Source organism: Polyodon spathula, chromosome 19, assembly GCF_017654505.1.
Source record: "Polyodon spathula isolate WHYD16114869_AA chromosome 19, ASM1765450v1, whole genome shotgun sequence".
NCBI lineage: Eukaryota > Metazoa > Chordata > Actinopteri > Acipenseriformes > Polyodontidae > Polyodon > Polyodon spathula.
The window spans coordinates 22,998,117-23,020,784 of record NC_054552.1 but is presented as its reverse complement, the minus strand read 5'-3'; the positions used below and the strand labels follow the sequence as shown (position 1 = coordinate 23,020,784).

General features: G+C 37.7%; 1 protein-coding gene across 1 annotated transcript; it reads left to right on the top strand.

The window, feature by feature from the left end:
- Positions 1–221: 221 nt before the first annotated feature.
- On the top strand, positions 222–20,080 carry LOC121294383 (secretory carrier-associated membrane protein 2-like). Its single transcript, XM_041218013.1, has 9 exons — positions 222–367; positions 10,505–10,585; positions 10,826–10,912; positions 13,534–13,648; positions 13,974–14,102; positions 14,780–14,939; positions 15,057–15,158; positions 15,400–15,517; positions 16,868–20,080. The coding sequence occupies exons 1-9, from the start codon at positions 311–313 to the stop codon at positions 17,015–17,017; spliced, it is 999 nt and encodes a 332-aa protein (XP_041073947.1). The 5' UTR covers positions 222–310; the 3' UTR covers positions 17,018–20,080.
- Positions 20,081–22,668: the final 2,588 nt, after the last annotated feature.

Genomic DNA, 22,668 nt, shown 5'->3' with positions numbered 1-22,668 from the left:
TTTACCTGTTTGTTTGTTTTGTTTTGAATATATTTTGCAACTTTGGATGGAAATAATCTAGACAGATGTTCAAATCAAACATGTTATAACAACGCAAGTGGTATTTTTGTTTTATAAGTGCACCGGGTCACAACGCTAACTTTCCCCACCCCAGACGACCCAGCAGTGACAAGCCCTGTCGTCACACCCAAACGCGCATGCGCACAGCGCTCGTCTCCAGGAAGTTGTGCTTGGTGAAAGAAACAAACAGAAGTGCGAAAGAGGGCTGAGGGTTTATTCTGTATAGGGCAGCCAGAGTAAACAACCGAAAATGTCAGGATTCGACAGCAACCCTTTTGCGGACCCAGTGGACGTCAACCCGTTTCAGGTACTGCCTTAAACATTTGAGTGTCTTAAAATGTATTGATTAAAACTAAAACATTTAAACACATCTGTACGCAGCACCGAAACCTGTTGCGTTGATTCTTGGGCTGGGCCTCTAGACATTCCGCGAGCGACGTGGCATGACTGACAAGCGCTTATCCAATAGATAGCGAGATATTTACCCCTCTGCAAATCGGGAGGCGAAGGGGGAAGGCTTTTAGTACGTTCAGGTGGAGAGAAAGTAGTTCCAGTAGTTTGGTTGATTGCGTGATCAATTATTAAAACTCTGGATAGGCCTTGTAAGAAAATGGAGTTGCGTTATATATTATTGAAACTGTGTTTAATAATAATAAAAACAAGTTGGCAGAAATATTTAAACATCTTCATCACTCAGGCCAGTACTCGCAGCAGTGTCGGTGGAGATGGATTGTATGAATTTATGGCCATCATAAGCAGGTGTTTCCCTTTACATTATCAATTACTTACATACGTACGCCGTCACAGATTTCAAAACGTTTTCTCTTACACTTAAATCTAATACTGTAGTTTAATACTGCGGTTTAAATTGAAGAATAAGCAAGTCAGTACTGTGGAGCCAGTAGAACACTTACTCGCTGTTTGCTTTTTGGGGGTTGTTATTTCCTGTATAAATGTTATTGCGGGTAATAAGACAAACCTGTGAAGACAACTGAAAGATGTTTAACACCACCAGGGTTGGGGGGAAAAAACAACTGTTTATCTTGTATTGTCCTTTAGAGAACGAACAATGAATTCAATCATTTTGTGTAGCGAAAATCAGGTGGTAGCACCAGTTAAAGTCTTACTTTAAATAAATTAACCACAGTTGTTCGCTCAATGAAAGAGCTTGGGGATTTGATTGCGGCGACTCAAAAATATTCTTAAACTGGAAATATTGAGTGTGCGATTGCTTTGTTTTGATTTCAAGAAATTAACCACATTCGTAGTTCGCTCAGTGAAATGACTCCTATCTTTTTTTTTTTTTTTTTTTTTACAGAAAAACAAAGTCATAATTAAGGACACGTTTATGTTCACCACAAAAACAAAGGGGAATAAACAACGTATTTGTGTATGCAATGTAAACAGGCTTTAGGTACTTTTTTTTCGTTTACACTGGTCAAGCAAAATGTACTCATAATTTATTGCTAACATCCAATGAGACCACATTGAAATGGCAATTGCACACAATAAAATAATGAAATAAGTTGCAAAGTAGTGAGTGGCAATACTAGACCCTCCAAGACATCGGGCCTTTCGTTAAAGGTTACGAATAAAAAATAAACTAACAGCAGCTGTATGCCTCATTGGTCAGTTATGTAGTTTTGTTATGCAAGTAGTGGATTCAGAATATCGCATTGTAATTTGTCATCTGTAGATTGCAATGTCCCACAATCATGATATTGGTGTCTGTTTTTAATTTCTTCCAAAAATATTTGATGTACTTTAAGAAAGCAAAATTTGTTTACCAGCAAGTTTGTTTACATTCCACGAAGCAAGATTTGTCTTTCAGGACAGGTGCTACCCACCCTCACACACTTTAAAATGAGTATCACTCATGAGCCAGATTAAAATACTAAACTAGTCCAGGTACTGAAGTTTAAAGTTAGATGAATGCATGTTTTAACATTTGCAGTATTTTCATTTCTGTGAAAATATATGAATGAATATGTTAATGATGGTCTTTCCGCTCTTCATGAGTCATTAAGATTTAATGTTGAGACCAGTTGCAAAATGTCTGGGTGGTCCTGTGACAAATTTTAAATACTTCAATCCTGCAACAAGACCATGCTTCTATTAGTTTATGTGTGGTACTTTTGGTTTTAAAATGTATAAGTTAAATTCAGACCCATTTCTATAACATTACCATTCCCTCTGGCACTTATTGTATTAAGGCCTTTTTACATGATGATATTTTTAATTGAATGTTTGTGTTATTAGTGGGCTGATTATCTGCAGGGAGTGAAGGAAAACTTCTTATGAAAGCTACAGGAAGCCTTGTAACGGCAGGGTTATTACAAAATGCAGTTTTATGTTGACACCCGACAATATTTCAGAGTGCTATTGCACTTTTTAGAAACACACTTTTCCACTGTTAAGTGTTGTTGGCAGTGACAGGCACAGCTTGGCAAAGTACAGGGGATACCAAGCCAGATTTGCAGCTTCCTGCAGTTGCTATGCAAATAGTACAATACATGGCAGTAGATGCTATGCATGCATTCGGATAGGTTTTCTATTCTGAGCTGTAAGAATCTTTCATTTCGGATTTATAGAGACTGCACAAAGAAATGTGTTATTCATTTTGAGGTCTCCGCTTCCATTTCAAGACAAGTGATGTATTGTTATTTGGTAGTCAGTGATTGTCTTATTTATTACTGTAGTATGTCTGTGTTAATATAATGGTTACACACTAGTGTGTTCTGATAATGTAGGTACTGGACATCTTTATCACCAGCTTTAGCAATACATGTTGTTATTTGTATAGTTTTATGTTGCAGTGTTTTAAAATGTTTAGGGAATAAGATATAGCAACATATTACTTGTATTATTTTGGGGGTTTTTAATTGTAATCGCACATCTTGCACTGGGGAGGTCAGATCCTTTAAGTTGCAACTGATTTCTGTTGAGACAGTTGTTAAAATTAATTAAAATGTATGGTCATTTCACAATGCGGGCAACTTCCTTCTCTGCTCTGTGCTAATTTATTACTCTTGTGTAAACAATTATGCCAGTGACTTACAATTCTAATTTGTAGCCATCAGTAACAGGAAAAAGTAGATGAACATGATATCCACGTTACAGATCTAAGACAAATAAGTAGTGCCAAAGGTGCTTTCAACTTTCATCACACGGACAAGTAGTTCTCTAGATAGGCAAACCCTAACTCTCAAACCACTACTCTCAAACCCTACTAACTCTCAGACCACTACTGTCAAACACTAACTCTCAAACCCTACTAACTCTCAGACCACTACTCTCAAACCCTACTAACTCTCAAACCATACTCTCAGACCCTACTAACTATCAGACCACTACTCTCAAACCCTACTAACTCTCAAACCACTACTCTCAGACCCTACTATGAGACCACTACTCTCAAACCCTACTTACTCTCAAACCACTACTCACACCACTACTAACTCTCAAACCCTACTATCAGACCACTACTGTCAAACCCTACTAACTCTCAAACCACTACTCTCAAACCATTACTGTCAAACCCTACTAACTCTCAAACCCTACTAACTCTCAAACCCTTCTATCAGACCACTACTCTCAAACCCTACTTACTCTCAAACAACTACTCACACCACTACTAACTCTAAAACCATACTCTCAAACCCTACTAACTATCAGACCACTACTGTCAAACCCTACTAACTGTCAAACCATTACTCTCAAACCCTACTAACTCTCAAACCCTACTATCAGACCACTACTGTCAAACCCTACTAACTCTCAAACCACTACTCTCAAACCATTACTGTCAAACCCTACTCTCAAACCCTACTAACTCTCAAACCACTACTCTCAAACCCTTCTATCAGACCACTACTCTCAAACCCTACTAACTCTCAATCCACTATTCTCACACCACTACTCTCAAATCACTACTCACAAACCCTACTAACTCTCAAAGCCTACTAATGTTCAAACCACTACTCTCAAACCCTGCTAACTATCACACCACTACTCTCAAACCCTACTAACTGTTAAACCACTACTCTCAAACCCTATTAACTCTCAAACCCTATTAACTCTGAAGCCACTACTCTCAAACCCTATTAACTCTCAAACCACTGCTCTCAAACCCTACTATGAGACCACTATTCTCAAACCCTACTAACTCTCAAATCACTGCTCTTAAACCCTACTAACTCTCAGGGTGATTTGATCGATCACATACTCTTATTAATCAATTAAGAAAACACTATATATACTGTATATATTTTTTCTTTATGTAGAAAAAAGAAATACAATTTAAGTTTATCAGTTAGCCAGTCAGTAATTGTATGCAAGGGTCAGTTAAAGTTTTAGCGCATATTCCAATGGTTGCTACTTTTTTTACACCTTTTTTTTATATATACAGTGCCTTGAAAAAGTATTCAGACCCCTGACTAATTCTCTCATATTACTGAATTACAAATGGTACATTGAAATTTCGTTCTGTTCGATATTTTTTTTAAAACACTTAAACTCAAAATCAATTATTGTAAGGTGACATTGGTTTTATGTTGGGAAATATTTTTAAGAAAAATAAAAACCTGAAATATCTTGCTTGCATAAGTATTCAACCCCCACACATTAATATTTGGTAGAGCCACCTTTCACTGCAATAACAGCTTTAAGTCTTTTGGGGTAAGTATGTACCAGCTTTGCACACAGTGTCGGAGTGATTTTGTCCCATTCTTGGCAGATTTGCTCCAGGTTGTTCAGGTTGGTTGGATGACGCTTGTGGACCGCAATTTTCAAATAGTGCCACAGATTCTCAATGGGATTGAGATCAGGACTTTGACTGGGCCACTGTAGGACATTCACCTTTTTGTTCTTGAGCCACTCCAATGTTGCTTTGGCCTTGTGCTTGGGATTATTGTCCTGCTGGAAGGTGAATTTCCTCCCAAGCTTCAGTTTTTTAACGGACTGAAGCAGATTCTCTTGCAGTATTTTCCTGTATTTTGCTCTTTCCATTCTTCCTTCAATTGTAACAAGATGCCCAGTCCCTGCTGATGAGAAGCATCCCCACAGCATGATGCTCCCACCACCATACTTCACTGTAGGGATGGTGTGTCTTGAGAAAAACCAATGTCACCTTACAATAATTGATTCTGAGTTTAAGTGTTTTAAAATAAAATATCAAACAGAACGAAATTTCAATGTACCATTTGTAATTCAGTAATATGAGAGAATTGGTCAGGGGTCTGAATACTTTTGCAAGGCACTGTATATACTAGAAAGGATTTGTGATGAGTTGATTTCCAAAGAAGTGAGCCAAGTAAATGGATGCTTACCTGAAATTAAGATCATGATAGGCCTACCATAGTAGCCAAGTTGTGTTTTGTAATTGTTGTAGTGTTCACTATTAGAACAAAAATGTTAGATTGCTGGGCTACTGTATGCATTGTTCTCCTTTTCATAGCAGTGGTAGCACAACACTGGGGCCCTATGAAATCAGTTTTATTATTTTGAATTTTCAGAATTTATTTTTTCCAGATTTCCGCTGTTTGATACATTGACAGCAATGATGAAGCTAGAAATGCATGAAAAAAATATGACAACCCCCCCCCCCTTTCTAAACGGTTAATCAAAGTGCTTTCAGAAAAAAGGGTACAAATTGGCACAATATAAAATAAACAAACTAGGAACATTGTAAATTAAAAAAATAAATACATAAATGTAGGCTTTTTTAGTAGTTTGTTTTCAGTACAAGCTGAACTATAATATTTCAAAATAGATTTAATGTTTTCATTAATGATTAATGACAAACAACGCAAGTAAAAACCTAAATATTTAGATTTATTCTAATTTAATTAAAAGGCACTTAGTAATATCTCCCTGAGAACTTTGGAGAAAAAATGCAGCCACTAGACCCTACATTCTGCAGCAGTATTTGTAGTACTATCTGCTCAGAATAACTTATAGGCAGTCATTTTCACCCCACTGATAACAGTAGCAAGTGAAGTGACACGAGAGGCAGCGCTTTTTTATAGTTAAGATCACAGTCGTGTATGGTGGCTGAGAGGTACAAAAATATTTTTCATGCGTTCCCATGACGTGTGTTTCTTGAAGCCTCTTGCTATTTCAATGCAGTTTTAAAAAGATAGACATATATATTTTGTTTGTTTAAACTGATTTTGTGGTAATGCCCTTGGGTGCCTAATTCCATTTGTCTTCTTTGAATTCCGCGATTCCGTCCGTGTTCCCCACATTGTTGATTTCATATGGCCCTACAATACCTTCTGTCACACCTCTCAATATTGACCTGTACTGAGGTAACCATACCTGCCCTGCACACAGTCTAGTCTAGTCAGATTTTCAAAAAATATGCAGAGCAAATCATATTGATTTTTTAAAATAGGATCTACTTTACATTATGGTAAATTTGTTTTTCATTTTGTGGACTAGGGATGACCTTTACAGCATAATCTTGTTGCCCAGTATTCCGTTAGGTTGCACTATATATTGTGACCTGCATCTCATGATATCTAAACTTGAGTCAAAAGTCACTTTTTGAGTTCAGGGAGGCGGAGGAAAAACTGCAGAGAATGTTATAGGTAGAACGTTGCATCATTAATGCCTGGGTCTGCATAGTGTGATACCATGTACCTGGGCCGTACCCGGTGAAGTAACTTACAAAAAATGATGGTGATTAAGTAGATTCAAGAAAATGCACAGAGTCCTTTTCTTCAATCAGTTGCCAGGTTTATTGAAATATGCAGGGAGTCTGGTCCCAGGTACAGGACAAACAACACTCAAAATTACAATGTTTGCGTGACATTAAATACCCTTCTGTATAGATGGTCCACCTCCCCTTTCTCTTACACTTAACCAATGGTCAAGGTACAACACTTTATTCTGTTAATTTAGTGTGTGTGTGTGTGTGTGTGTGTGTGTGTGTGTGTGTGTGTGTGTGTGTAGTCTAATGTGACAACCTCTGAACTCAGTGCATTCTTCACACTCCTGGAGACAAAAGGTCCATACATCTGCCTTTTGTTATCTCCTTGCGACCCCCTTTGATGCCAGTGGGATTATCTCTTTTGATCTCTCTGAAGTCTAGAGCCTGTTCCCTTCTAGTCCACAGCATTGTTATCTCATTAGCTTGCAGTCATTGTTGGGCAGTTTGTAGACGCATCGTCTCTATCAGTGGTTAGCAGTACATGCAATTTTAACCAAACAGTCTGCTATCTGCAATATTAGTCTCTTTTCAGAAAAGAACACCAGTATAGCTCTGCTAGTCCACATGCGTAGCAAACCCCTAATCAATTCTCAATCCATGTTTTCCAACACCCGGGTTAACCTGGGTCCCAGCGATGTGGGTTGACCCGGTTTGAGCGAGACAAAATGCGTGACTGCCAACGAAATAACAAACCGCCACACCTGCATGAAGGTTTCAATTCCGCAGGGAACATTTCTGTTTGTTCAGTTTAGCCATATTTTATGTTGATTGGGACACATCGTGAGCCAGACTACAGCAAGGATGTAGAAACAACATTTGGGCCGACGGTTCAATCCAGAGAAGCTTGGATGGAAGCGTCTGTAACAAGCTGCTTCCGGGGGGCATTGGTACACATTGTTTACTTGCGTCTGTCACCCAGGTCAACCCTGCTTTATCAAAAGCAGTGTGAAATTGAATCACCGAACTGCATGACACCGGGTCCTGACCTAAGTAGAGCATGCCAGTGTGAAAGGGGCTTTAGTGGAGTTGTCATGCTACTGTAGGATAACAAGCTCCTAATGGCATGTAACGTCCTGGTCCATCTGCTAAACAAATGATACTGACAGCGGCTTTACTGGATGTAGTTAATGGTTTTATTCATTGTGGCAAATGTGAAGGACATGTTCACACACCCAGCTTGAAAAAAAAAGAATGGAATGAGGATATGTAGGTTCAATGTTGTGATAAAACAATGATGCAAAAGATAGTTGACTCATTAATGCCTGAGGCGATGCTGTAAGCGCTGTGGATCACCCCCAGTTAACTTGAGAAATCTGTTACATCAGGTGCAAAGCCGATATGCTTTTCTGAATGCAATTAAATGACTAAATAAAAACTTTTGCAAATTTGCCCCTGTGTAAAAGCAACTTTGTTGCCTAATTCTGACCTTGTAACTCATACCCGTTGTGGCACACACTGCTTGAGTAGAGTCTTAAGGGTTGGGGTTGGTACCTGTTTCTTCTCCATTTACTTGCATTTTTGTGAGAAGGGATCTAAGATCTCAGAACCTAGAGCTAAAGCACAAAGCTGTAGAATAAACAGGGCTTCAACATATCCTTGTAAAACAAGCACTTGTATGTTTAACCACAGACCAATCTATTAAAAGGTACAAGGTTTTTATTAGCTGCTTTCTTACAGCCTCTGATTTCATTTTTAGAGAAGCTGCTCTTAATGCACAAGTTGATGTCCTTTTGCTTTTCTTCGTCTCAGTATGGTACTTTTTTCTTCTTTGAAATAAACATAGTTTTGTAGATACGATTAGGCCAGGAACATTAGACTGAGGTGACCGATTTAACTTTTTCTGTTTGTAAAACTGGGCAGGGCCCAATTCCAACATCTCGTTATCTGGAGCTTAGTTTACCTGTAGGGTGTGCATACTGCACCAGCTGGCCACGTCTTGCACAGGAAATGGAGCTGATTTCTTATTCCGACCTCGATGTTCATATTGTTCCTCTCCTTTTTTAACTAGGTTAAGCACGTAACACGTCATATCACTCCTGTTAATGTCACCACCTGCTTACTAATGTTACAAACGAGGTCAGTGGGGATAAGCTTCTGGTAATTTAACTTTGGTTATTGCAGAACAGCAACCTGAAGGTCCAAAGTGAATTTGTAAGAGTATTGTATACAGTATTATACAGTCATTCTGTAAACCAGGATTACCAAATAAGTACCATTTTCACTTTGTTTGCACTCATTGCTAAAACCCTGACTAATCATTTGGTTATGCTTGGCTTGCATGGATGCCTGATCACCAGGGGGATTTCATTTGGTTAAATAAATTTGAACCCGCAGACCACATTGACCAAATGAAATTAGCAAGATTTAAAATGTGAACACGAACACATATGTGGTACCTCCAATGTAAATTAGCTGTAGCTAACTTGGGTGCGATGCATCGTGTGTTTTAATCATTAATGTTTTTATTGCACATGGTCTCAATCAAATAAATGAAAAAAAAAAAAAAATATATATATATATATATATATATATATATATATATATATGTGTATATGTATATATATATGCATATATATATATATATATATATTATTCATTGAAGTGGTCATTTGCTTAGTTAGACCACTTTGAACTGTTTTCAGCTCATAAACAGTTTCAAGTCGGCTATAACATTTTATAAGTAACAAACTTTGCAGCTGTTTAAGAGCTGAACGCGATAAGAAAGGTCTAATTAAGCAAATTATTAGTTCGATTAAGGGTCTAGTTAATAATTGAGAGCTCAGCTGGAATGAAAACCAGCAGCCACAGGAGGTCCCCAGGACCAGTATTGGGAACCACTGATGTACAATACAATGAAGACGTTTGAATGGTTGCAGTTTGAAAAACAGTTATTTATTAATGAAAAAGTTTAGTAATAAGTTTAGTGTAATAAACAAAAGACGTTTTGTTTATTTTTCTAGGTTTTTTGTACCGACGAGAAGTATCCAAAGCAGGATGTCTTCATTTCCCCTGTATTTCCATAAAAGCATCTAAAGTAAACTAGTCTTTCCACCTGGTGTGGTTCTGTGGGGCTGTGCTGTCTCCCTGTCTTACTGGCTTGTAAAACCAGTAAGACAGGGAGTGCCCTAATTTTAGTTATTGAGAGATATAGTACTGTATTGTAATACCAGTACCAGACTTAATTGTTTGTACACCACACCCTTGGAATGTAGTCAGAAACTGCAGTTTTACTTTTCTTTTCTTTTACGTTTGTGGAGACACACAACACAAGCTTCCCCTCTCCTTGAATTCTGCCACTCCGTCACTCGGACCAAAACTCAGTCCTTCTACAGTCCTAGCACAAAAAATCAAAGAATAGCTACAGTATTGTCCACTTTGTCGATTCTAATGATGTTGTCTGTATTATTATAATTAGGCAGAAGCAAAGACAAATCAACGGTGGAACTAGCTGTTATGGATGACAAATAGTGTCTAAAGTGTTCAGAATCCAGGATCAAATAGTTCTGTTTGCAGGCTTCTCTCATTTAAATATGGGGAGAGATTATCTGTAATCTTAACTGTATGCTTTTTAGGATTGCCCGAATGAAATATCTACACTTTAAAACTTGTAATGTTTTTATTTGGAAAAAGGTATACATGGATGCAATAGATTTTCACTCCAAATTTGGGCACAATTCCTCCTTATAGATAAATACAGTACTGTTATAGTAATTAAGATGTTCTTTGTTGCAGGATCCTTCGGTTACACAGCTGACCAATTCTAGTTCAGATGGAATTGAAGGATTTAATCCATTTACTGAAAACTCCAAGCTGGTATGTTTCTGTTTGTTTTCTTTTTTCATATATATTGTAAGACTCCTCAAGGAAACACTGTGAAATGATCAAGAACAGATCATTTATTTACTTTTTCTTACAGTCTGACTGTACAGTAGCTTATTAATTCATTTTTTACTGTTAAACTATGATTGAAAAGATGCAGGTTGAAATTTTATAACCAACAGAATTTGACAAGTTGACCTTATTTTTAATGGTATTCTTCTATTGTTTCTATAGACTAATCCAGCACAGACCACAGTTCCTGCTCAGGTTATGCCTTCTCAGCCAGCCGTGTTGCAGCCTTCAGTTGAGCCCAGCCCGCAGGTCAGTGCTGCCTTCTAATCGGGGTATCCAACTCTGATTACCTATCTTGATTTTCATGCCCACTTCTGGGCTTTGCACCACAGAGCCATCTGAGATCTAAGCCAGCTCCTGTGGAATCATCCGGTCATACAGCAGCTTGATTTTGCACTTGTAGTATATTTGTATGAGAGGTGAAAGTAACAATAAGTAAGTAATATAATGCAAACTCATCTATTAACAACAAATGAGTCTATTAACAACAAAACAGCATACCTTAACACTAGAAGGACTGGAGATGAACTCATACCTAAAAGCCCCGCAGCAGTCTTTCTGAAGGCTGTATTCAAAACACTGTAAATAGTATAACAAAAGGAGAAACAGTCGGCTGTAATTTTGTTTTTTTTTGTTTGTTTTTAAAAAAAAATTTTTATCATCGAGTATGTTACATAAACATCTGAACAACCGAAGCATATTATAGACCAACATACATATTTATAAAACTGAAATGATAGCGATGCATTTTTTATTTTTCTACAGCAATCAGTTTATTATCAGATGCACAAAAGCAACTGAACAACGTAGATGAATAAACTTCGAAGAAAACATTTTACAGAAGTGCACGGCACAAGAAGTTATAAAAAAAAAAAAAAAAAAAAAAAGTCAAATTTCTTTAATGAGTCTAAGGCTGTTCACAGTCAATACAAATAATCCGCTTCTGCACGCTGCCTTTCTGCCCAAAGTTTTATTTTTATTGCTCTTGCCAACCTGCCATTGGTGTCTCTTCTGGCTCTTAGTGGGGTTGCCAGCTTCACCTGTGGATACACACTTGGTAGTCTCCCTTTGTTTCAAATGTTTCTTGCAAAGCTCCTGTGCTAACTAAAATATATTCTCTCCCTGGTAAATTGTTCTCCATGCATTCTTTAAGTACCCAGGAGTTGATGGTTGCTAGGTCCAATACATTGTAAAACACCTGAAAAGGCCACTGTCGGGAGCCAGCTTTCACTGAATACTTCCATGTCATCTGATCCAATATCCATATTTTCTTGCATTGTAAAACTCCACTGTCTTTGGAATTTATTTTAACTAGTCCCAATGCTAATTGACTGAACAAAATAGCACAGCTGGCAAGCAGACGCCAGCCTTTGAAAAGGCTGATTGGAAAAACAATAGGCTGTCCGTCATTCACTCAGACAGAGAGTAGACTAACTAATCTAATTGCAGCTAAGCACATTGCAAACTGGTAAATAAAAATAATAAAGTACAGTACCGTTTTGTATAATCACAATACAGTTGTTTTCTGTGTGGCCGTAAATGTGACAGCTCCCGATGCCTTTTGGTACAATTTAATATATCTCCTTTATTTCCGCACTCCCATGTTTCATGGTTTGTGAGACTATTTAATACATACGGACAGAAAAGTGTGTGAACATGCAACCCCATATGTGTTACACAACTGGAAAAAATTACATTTTAAAACCAAAAACCGCCAAAATGACTGCTGCAGAGCTTGTAGTGTTAAATCGAAATTCAATTTACTCAAGGACAAAAAACGGCATACCTTAAATTGAAATTAATTTCTTTATTTGAGCCTTGTACAGAAAAACAGCTTCCCTTAAATGGAAATTCAGTTTACCCTAGGGTGTGCAAGATCTTTATTTGAGCTGTATACTTTTACTACACAGTTTATTTAAATACATTTTACTTGAACTGTGCAAGCACAAAGTGTCAATCATTCCCTCTGCCTCGCCCACTTCCATTGAGGTAATCGGGGCCCGCCAATCATAGCTAACTAAGGGCTGTCTGCTGACACTCAAAACTGACACTCAATAGATGAAGAGTTCTGGATGGGGGCCCCGAGCTTTACAGAAGGAATCCATTTGTTTGTCAGTGAGAGTTAACTGCTGTAGAGTTAAAAACCACACTTTTATTGCGTGTTATATTTGTAAAGGTACAGCAGCACTCTGTTCAGAAAGATGTCAGAGATATGGATTTTATCTGTACATTCATTAATTTTACTTCTTCCTGGCAGCTTAACGTTTTGAATTTCAGTAAATTCCAAGCAATTGTGTATTACAGGTGTTACTGTTTAGGAAGCTCAGGCATCTAATTGCAAACTCAGGGCCAGTGGATGTGTATTATGGAACACGATTATTAATATCAGATCACTTTAGTTCAGAGAAGGACAAGGTGAGAAACTCGTGTGCAGGTACAGTAAACTCTCAGAAATTGTGAATATAGTAACAACCATAAGAAAAAACAGGTATGCTGTGTTTTAACCAGCAATATGACATGATCTATTTGATTTTGACATTTATGACTGCCACCCGTTCCCTACAAGTTTAAAACAAAGATCATAAGAAGCCTCTGCAGAAACAAAGTTCACTTCTTCTTCATACTTGTTTTGTATCGTTTGCTTAATGACTTTTTTGAAGGACACGATTCCTGCCAGCTCGCAGTAGGGCCCTGAACCCCCGAAGAGGTGCACTGTTTCCAAACCTAGGATCTGCTAGACCATTCTGTCACCAGCCTGAGCAAACCAAGATACACTAAGAATCTGAGAAGACTTTCACACAAATTCAGTTAAATAAATCTGTCTGCAGGTAAATATATCTTGCAGTAACTGATGTTTTCTACATTACTAGTCCACAGCTGCAGCGGCCCAGGTAAACCTCCTGAGACAGCAAGAAGAGCTGGAGAGGAAAGCAGCGGAGCTGGACCGCAGGGAACGGGAAATCCAAAACAAGAGCTCGGGGTCTAGTGAGTGCACTTCGTTTTTCTGCAAAGAAAGCATGCAGTGCGCACAGTTTGCAGATTCTGTAGTCTTAGAAAATAAGTTTTTGGTGGCTTGTAAGAAAATGTATGTTTTTATTGATAGGCAATTGGAAGTCTTCTATTGTAAGACCAAAGAATACCTTTTATAGAAAAGACAAATAGAGGTCCCCAGTGGCTTGTTAAGTTGCTGCCGTTTGGAGTACATGTTTTGTGGGTGAAGAGAGAGCTCAGATGGATTGATAAACTGTGTGATAAATTGGTAAAGAAAAAAATTGAGAATAGTGATTTCAGACAGATCTGTCTTTTACAGCCAGAGAAAACAACTGGCCACCTCTTCCAAGGATATTTCCAGTGAAGCCTTGCTTCTACCAGGACTTTTCTGAGGACATTCCCCCAGATTTCCAGAGGACATGCAAGATGATGTACTACCTGTGGATGTGTAAGTAGAAGCTTTATTTATGTATTTATATACAAATGTATCAAGTCATTGTTACCAGCCTGAGCAAACCAAGATGCACTAAGAATCTGATATAGACTTAAATTCATTGAAATAAATCTGTCTGCAGGGGTGATATATAGGGTTTTAAGATTTTACATTGTCCTTTTGGTAGTTGGTGTCAACCAATAAAAAATGCACTGTTTTGTGGCCACATTTGTTTTAATCGCCCCGCCATATTTTAGAAACCGCGAACAAAGCATGCTTCGTATATACTTCTGGTTGATTACTGCTCTTTACATTTTTTTAAGATATCAATTTTATTACTACTATTCTGTCAGAGCTGCCATTCCTATTATTTTGCTTTGTCGTTACTTGGGCTGTTTATTTTAGTACATTCTGTAGTGCTTACTAAATGGAGCACGTATTTAATGTTGTGAACTTTCATTACACAATGTCAGAATGTTATTTTGAACTTTTCATTCTGCAAGGTTGTCCATAGCTTGTGGTTATTTGTGAATTTGGCACAGCCAAAAAATGGTCCAGTATGGTTTCCAGCAGTAATTATGGAGCTAATGCACTCAAGTCTAGTTATAATGTATACCGTGGAGAAAAAAATACTTGGAATTAAATAAAAAATATGAAAATAATAATGAATGCAGTTTTCTTTTCGTTCCTAGTTCACTCAGTTACTCTGTTCCTGAACTTGCTGGCATGCCTGGCGATATTCACTGTAAGCAGCAGCAACGGGGTCGATTTTGGCTTGGCAATCCTGTGGTTTGTTCTTTTTACCCCCTGTGCATTCGTCTGCTGGTACAGGCCTGTCTACAAAGCCTTTAGGTGAGTGCTAGTGTTTAGTCCTGCCAATTAGATTGCATATTGAGCTTTATAAAGACTTGACCGTGTTCTGTACAAAAAAGTATAAATAATTGGCCATTTTTTCGGTTTGTTTTTCAGGTCCGACAGTTCTTTCAATTTCTTTTTCTTCTTTTTTGTCTTTTTCATTCAAACGGCCATCTATATTATCCAGGCAGTCGGCATCCCTCACTGGGGTAACAGGTGAGTGCGCTACGGGGTCCTGAGACTCCACACATCTCTGTGCTCTGGCTGTATGTTGTATCTCCCCTGCTTCCTAGTGTGTGTGTGTGTGTGTGTGTGAGTAAGCATTCTTCTGGCTACTGTCTCCAGGTATTACTATATATTTATGTATTTATATTCTTTTTACAATTGTGTGAGGATTGAGGGTTTCTGTTCGACTGATACTTTGACAATATTTTTTGCTCTCACTGTTTGATTGCAGTGGCTGGATTCTTGCCTTGTCTGTGATTGGCATCAACAATGCTGTAGCTATCATCATGATGGTGGTGGCTGGTTTCTTCACTGCCTGCGCGGTCATGGCAATCATCCTGCTAAAGATGGTATGTAATCTGATTTACAACAGAGCACTTGCACCTTACCAATTACAGAGGGTTTAGCATGTTCTTGGGAGAAATTTGAAAATGTGTGATTTTATGTAAGCTTTACTTTTACTGATGTATATTATGTTACCAGATAAACGGAGGCAGATCTATCAGCATTTTGTATAACAAAAAAGTTACAAAAATTATATTTGTAAATTTATATTTAAATTAAATGAAAGTGCTGCACACACCAGTTATTTGATTTTTCAGACTGGGCTTTCAAAAATCAGGTGCTGAGTTAGGGGTGAGGGTCATTAGTGCTGATTGGGCTAATTTTCCATTCAAAGTGAAACAAGTGAAAAAAACAGCTGCTTGGTTTTGCAATGACTGCTGCTTTTCTTAGACAGCAATCGCCACAAATCCAAGGGGCTGTTTCTTCACTTGGAGCAACGTCAACAACCCTCAGATGTGGAGAGCTTGATCTGAATAATCAAATTATCCAGTGTGTGCAACACCATTACATTAACATAATATTTGGGGTACCACTCCATCTGTGGGTCAGATTTTAAATAAAAATATTTTGCATATACACCCACCCCTCGTTATATCGCCCCTCTCTGTACTGCAGATTCGGATATATTGCAGTCCTGATGTTGGCTCCCCATTTTTACTGTCTAACTGTGCATGTCTTACCTGCACTATGCATATATAATTTCACTTAGAATTACTGTTCATTTTATTTTATACTGCACATCACAAACTAAAATATACAGAACAATTAAAAACAAAGCATTAATACCGTACTGTTATCATATACACACGCATTGCACAATAAATATCAAATTAAATATCATCGTTTTTTTAAACCATGTACTAGCAAAAGTTACAGGACAGTGACGTCAGCTCCCTAGTAACACGCCTCCTATGTTGGGAATGGAGCGGTTTGGGCATTTGAGAAAGGAGAGGAAGATTTGCAAAATTAATTGGAGACTTAAGTTGATGAGAAGCAATTACTCTCCACAGTACGAATTAAAATGGTGTGCTGCTTTTTATATGAAAAATGAGAAAGCGGGTTGTGTCGAGGATTTATACTGGACCCTGATGTCCCCAATAAAATAAGGGAGTATTTGTTAGCCTATTTGTTTTGCTATGGTTCTATCTCCGTATCACGTCTCTCCTCTCTCTCTCTGTGTTTGTTTTGGACCCTGACACCCACGATATATTGAGTGGGTGGTGTATTTCGATTTAGGAGACAATTCACTTATTCAGGGATACCTCGATATTTAGTGAGCAAAGGCCCTGGGTGGGGACTTTTTTTTTATTTCTCCCAAAGTGGCTCATAGAAACTAATAAACTGGTGCGTTTCAGGTGCACTCGAAGTACAGACGGACCGGTGCCAGCTTCCAGAAGGCCCAGGAGGAGTTCTCACAGGGCGTTTTCACGAACAGAACCTTCCAGAGTGCCGCTTCCACAGCTGCTGCCACTGCGGCCCAGAACGCCTTCCAGCAAGGGAACTAGTGGGGCTGGGCCTGGCCACCTTGTCGGCTCCCTCCTGCCTATTTTAAAAAGATGCACTTTCACGAAAGTAAAAACTCTAAGCATTGTGCACCTACGTATCTTTGACTTGGTTTGCTCTTAATATCAGGAGTGTTTTTGTTTTAATATGCAGGGCGGTTATAAAGTCAGTATGCCACTTTGTAAAACTGCTGTAAAAAAGAAAAGAACACAGCTGGTGGCAGCTGTAAGATGCTATGTCTGACCTCACCCAGTGTACTTGGATTAACTTCTTTTTCAAAAAAGTGATCATCCAAAGCAGCAAAATATTGGATTTTTAAACAGACAAATACTTCTTGGGAATGGGCTTCCACAGCAGCAGTGAATTTAGCATACTGAATTTGCAGCATTTTTTAAAAACTTCATTCGCATTTCCCCTCCAAAGGACACTCCTGTAATTCTGATTTAATTGAATGTGTTTTTTTTTAAAGGCAAATCATTGGTGATGGCAATCTTCCTTCATGTATTTACCCTCTTTTTTTCCCCCCCTTTTGGAGTTCCAAGAAGGAACTCAGAATTATAGAACACATATTCTCTAGTCTCTGTTATCAAAGGGTGAGCTATTTTGAAGGGTTTGTTAGTGCATGTGCTAAGGGGGAGTAGCATACAGTGTAATGCTGAAAGAACACAGACAATGTAATCATGACATAAAACTTTTTAAAATATCGTGAACATCTAAATGTTGTTATGGGTGAGAAAGGAATGTGCCTTTTGATTGAACAAATAGCTGTTTAAAGGCAGAGTTTGCTGCTTCATTTTATAAAGTGGTATTGAAGAGGGTTAGACATGAATCCTAACAAGCATGGCTGTTGTTCCTGGATTAGAGTGTGTACGTTCTGCACCGTTTGTGGTGACCGTGCCATTAGTATATTCTGGTTTGGGAAGTCCTCTTCTACAGTGGTGAGAAATGAAAGACAGGAATGGCAGATTGAGAGCTGTGTGACACTGGCATAGAAAAGTAAGGTACGTTTAAAAGACGTTAAGCCAGCCAGTTGGAAAACCTTACCTGGCATCTGATTCTGGGTGCTGTCCCACAATGGGCTAATGTAAAAATGTCCCAAAATGTGTGGGATTCTGAGGTTTGTATGACGAGTTTCATGTTTTTTCCTTATATACAGGGATGAAATATGACTCCTTGACAGTTTTGTACCTTTCTAGGTACTGGATGTGTTTTTACTTTTAACTTAAAAGTGTGACTACTAAACTAGAATGGGTCAAACTGCTATGTTGTAATAGGATTCATATTTTGCCCCTGTATTTGTGAATTTATATAATCTTTAAAGCTTATTGTAGAGGAAGCCTGCTATACACCATTAGACATACAGTGTGTTTAAAGCAAGCTGAACATTATCTAGTCCTGTTTTTTTTTAAAGAAATCTACACTTGGTGGATGCTATACATGCTCTGGTTGTATTTGTAGAGGATTTGTTTTGTGTTGTGTCTGAGCTGAGTTGGTGTATACCCTTTAACATCCAGGTTTGCATCAGGCAGTCTAAAGATGTCTCTCTTCTGCTGCAATTTAGTGCAGTTAAAGTATATTAACATTAATGTACTGATGTTTAATGGTGTACACCAAGCAGCCTGAAGAAAGACAGCAATTCAGCATCTGCCTTGTAGATCTTGTTAAATATCTGCAGACTATATCAAATCCATTAGTCATTTTGATTCAATTTTCCCCAAAAGAAGTGAGTTTTTATTAAGAAAATTAATTTTTAAAAAAACCAAAAAACAAACCAAACAAAAAAAAAACCTGATGTCAGTATTGCTTAAGTATCGTTGCATGTTATCAGAATGTCTGATGTGGAGCTATCCGTTTACAACACCAGATTGCTTAAGTTAGCTCAGCAGTCTGTATTTAAAATCACAGTAGCTTTTTTCTGCTAAAAAAAAAAAAGACAACAGCATACAGTGATGAATTCAGTGCTGTTTGCTGTGCTTGTCTTTTCCCTTCCCTTATTGCCGAGAAGGCCCATTCATAACTTTCCTGTACATGGCACAGTAAGAACAACTTTCATAGGATTGCAGCAAACCTAGTCAGAGAAACATTTGATAGGATCATAGATACTCTGAATAAACCACCATTCTGCTGTTGTTTTCCTTGGACAGGACTAGGTTCAGTTATAATCATGAAATATTTGTTATTTTATAAGTGAATTTAAGACCCAAAGAACAAGCATCACTGCATTCAAGGTAACCTTTACTAAATTAAAGTTTTTATAAATGGATTGGTCAGCATTGAGCTTTTTTGTTTCTTTTATTTGGGTATAATTTGAGCACTGGGCATTTAGCCAAGAAAGTGATACTTTCTCCTGTGATTGCAACCTGTGAAGTGAATGGTACAGTTAACAACACATTACTTAGGTATGCACATTAAAAAAAGGCCGTCCTGATCAGTACTTTTCTGTCCCTGTAATGTTATAATGGAGGTAAAAACAGATCTAGAACTGAGGGTCTGAGGGTGTACTATATTTATATAAATTATTAAACACTGTTGGCATGTGACACATGGTAATAATTTAAAATGTGTTCTTCAAGAGAAGAGTGGGCACTGGTAAGGTCAGAAACTCCTTTCCTCGCTGCTTTTTGTTCACTCTGCCAGGTGTCAAAATAAAGTACTGTTTGACAAAAAACCAGCCAGCGAATGTAATTCTTGCTTGCTTAGAATTTTTTTGCAACTGCTTTGAAATGGCATTTGATTGTGACTGCTTTTACATTTCTCAGCAGCAGTTTCCTACTGAATAACTAAGCGTTTTTGCATATTAAATGCTAGGAATTTACAAACAAGTTTTCTTACTTTTACCGTAGGATCCTAGGTAAACACAGACTGTTGACTTTCCCTCTACTAATTCTTACTGCTGTTTAATGTTTAAAATCAATGGGGTTAGTAAGATAGTGTCTTTAACTGTATATGGGATGCTCAATAATGCATTTTATTACCAATGTTTTTTTTTCTTTTACATTTTCATGTAAAATTGTAAATGCCATTAATTGAACCTTTTTATGCTGAAATAAAAAAATTACAACAAAACTGTCTTGTAGAGTGTGTGTCCAATGGCAATGGATTCCAGTCCTTTATTAAACCTTGCTGTCTTGCCCATCTTTTCTGAAACTATTTTACTATAGTAGTACTGTAAAAGTAGATGCAACTTTTATATATTCACGAAATACATTTCTGGGATTTCATTTTCTTTATAAACTGATGTGAGGAATATTTATTTTTCCAAGCCCTAAACTTCTGGAATTGTGTTTGGAGAAGCACTGTGTCTTTAAGGGGCCTACCGTTTTTGGAACACCATGAGGTGAGCTGATTAGGAAATGTGTTTGAGTGTGAGAGACGAGAGGGACTTGGTGTCCTGTTTACTTCCTCTTAAAAAACAACGGTAGCTTTTATATAAATAAATGAATGTTTAAGGGACTGTTGGCATATTGATTCAATGCATAACTCCAGGTAAAGGAAGCTATTTTTGTGCTGAGCTCCACTGACTAGAAAGAGGAGAGTCCATTGGGCTTGGAAGCCTTTTTGTGGGTGAAATACCTTTTTTTTTTTTTTTTTGTAAAGCTTTTGTAACTTAAAACAAATAGTGATTGAACAAATCAGACACACGTGTGCTAAGTAGAAGTGTTGTGAGGAAATGAACCTCAGTTGTTGTTTTTTGGTTGGTTAAGGAAGATAAAAGGATATGACTGAAAGAACATAGTTTACAAATGAGAGGAGGCCATTCGGCCCATCTTGCTCGTTTGGTTGTTAGTAGCTTATTGTTCTGAGAATCTCATCAAGCATCTTGAAGGATCCCAGGGTGTCAGCTTCAACAACATTACTGGGGAGTTGGTTCCAGACTTGCACAAATCTCTGTTAAAAAAAAAAAAAAAAAAAGTGCCTCCTATTTTTTGTGCTGAATGCCCCTTTATCTAATCTCCATTTGTGACCCCTGGTCCTTGTTTCTTTTTTCAGGTCGAAAAAGTCCCTTGGTTCGACACTGTCAATGCCTTTTTAGAATTTTTTTAATGCTTGAATCAGATCGCCGCATAGTTTATGTTCAAGACTGAACAGATTTAATTATTTTAGCCTGTCTGCATATGACATTCCTTTTAAACCTGGAATAATTCTGGTCTCTCTTCTTTGCAGTCTTTCTAGAGCAGCAATAAACTTTTTGTAGCGAGGTGACCAGAACTGAACACAATATTCTAGATGAAGTCTTACTAATGCATTGTAAAGTTTTAACATTACTTTCCTTGATTTAAATTCAACACTTTTCACTATATATCTGAGCATCTTGTTGGCCTTTTTTTTTTTATAGCTTCCCCACTTTGTCTAGATGAAGATATTTCTGAGTCAACATAAACTCCTAGGTCTTTTTCACAGATTCCTTCTTCAATTTCAGTATCTCCCATATGATATTTATAATGCATGTTTTTATTGCCTGTGTGCCGAACCCTAAACGCTTTTCTCTATTAAATGTAATTTGCCATGTGTCTGCCCAGTTCTGAATGCTGTATAGAATATTTTGAACGACCTTTGCTGCTGCACCGGTGTTTGCCATTCCTCCTATTTTTGTGTTGTCTGCAACTTGAACAAGTTTGCTTACTATACAAGAATCTAAGTCATCAATGTAGATTAGGAATAGCAGAGGACCTAATGCTAATCCCTGTGGTACTCCACTGGTTACCTTGCTCTATTTTTAGACTTATTCTCTAATCAGTACTTTATGTTTTCTACATGTTAACCACTCCCTAATCCATGTGCATGCATTTCCTAGAATTCCTACTGCGTTCAGTTTGAGAATTAATCTTTTACGTGGGACTTTGTCAGAAACTTTCTGGAAATCTAAATAAACCATGTCAATATGTTTTGCAATTGTCCATTGTCTGCTGCATCCTCAAAGAAGTCAAACAGGTTAATTAGGCACAATCTCATTTTTCCTAAAACCATGCTGACTGTCTCCCAGGGTACTCTTACCATATAGGTAATCTTCCATTTTGGATCTTACACTAGTTTATATATAATAGAAGTCAGGCTTATTGATCTGTTACCTGGTTTGGTTTTGTTTCCCTTTTTGTTGATCAATATTACTTTTGCAATTCTCCAGTCTATCGGTACAACCCCTGTGTCAAGAGACTGTTGCACAGTCTTGGTTAGTGGTTTGTAAATAACTTCTTTCATGTCTTTGAGCACTATTGGGAGGATCTCATCTGGCCCACCTATGTGACTTTAATTTCATCAGACTGCCTTATGGAAATATTCCACCAGATTTTCATTTATAAAACCCCTATTACACCTGCGGTTGTAATTCTTGTTAGTCTAGTTTCATACATAATAAGTGTCAGGTTGCTGCTTAATAAGTTGTCACTTCTAGGTTACATTAGAAGAGTGACTTCTTAACTGATATGGCTGGATTAGTTCACATCCTAATCTTCCATTTTGTTTGCAGGTCCTTAACAAATTAGACTTGGCACCAACAATAGGACTAGAAGAGGGCAGAAGTGAAGCAGAGAAAGTTCAGGACAGGTGGTGGTAGAAGTGCAGTTTCATATTACAGTTGCATCATATTGTTTACCATAATAGCACCAAAAGGATATCACACTAAGAACATTAAGGAACACTTAGGGCCTTTATA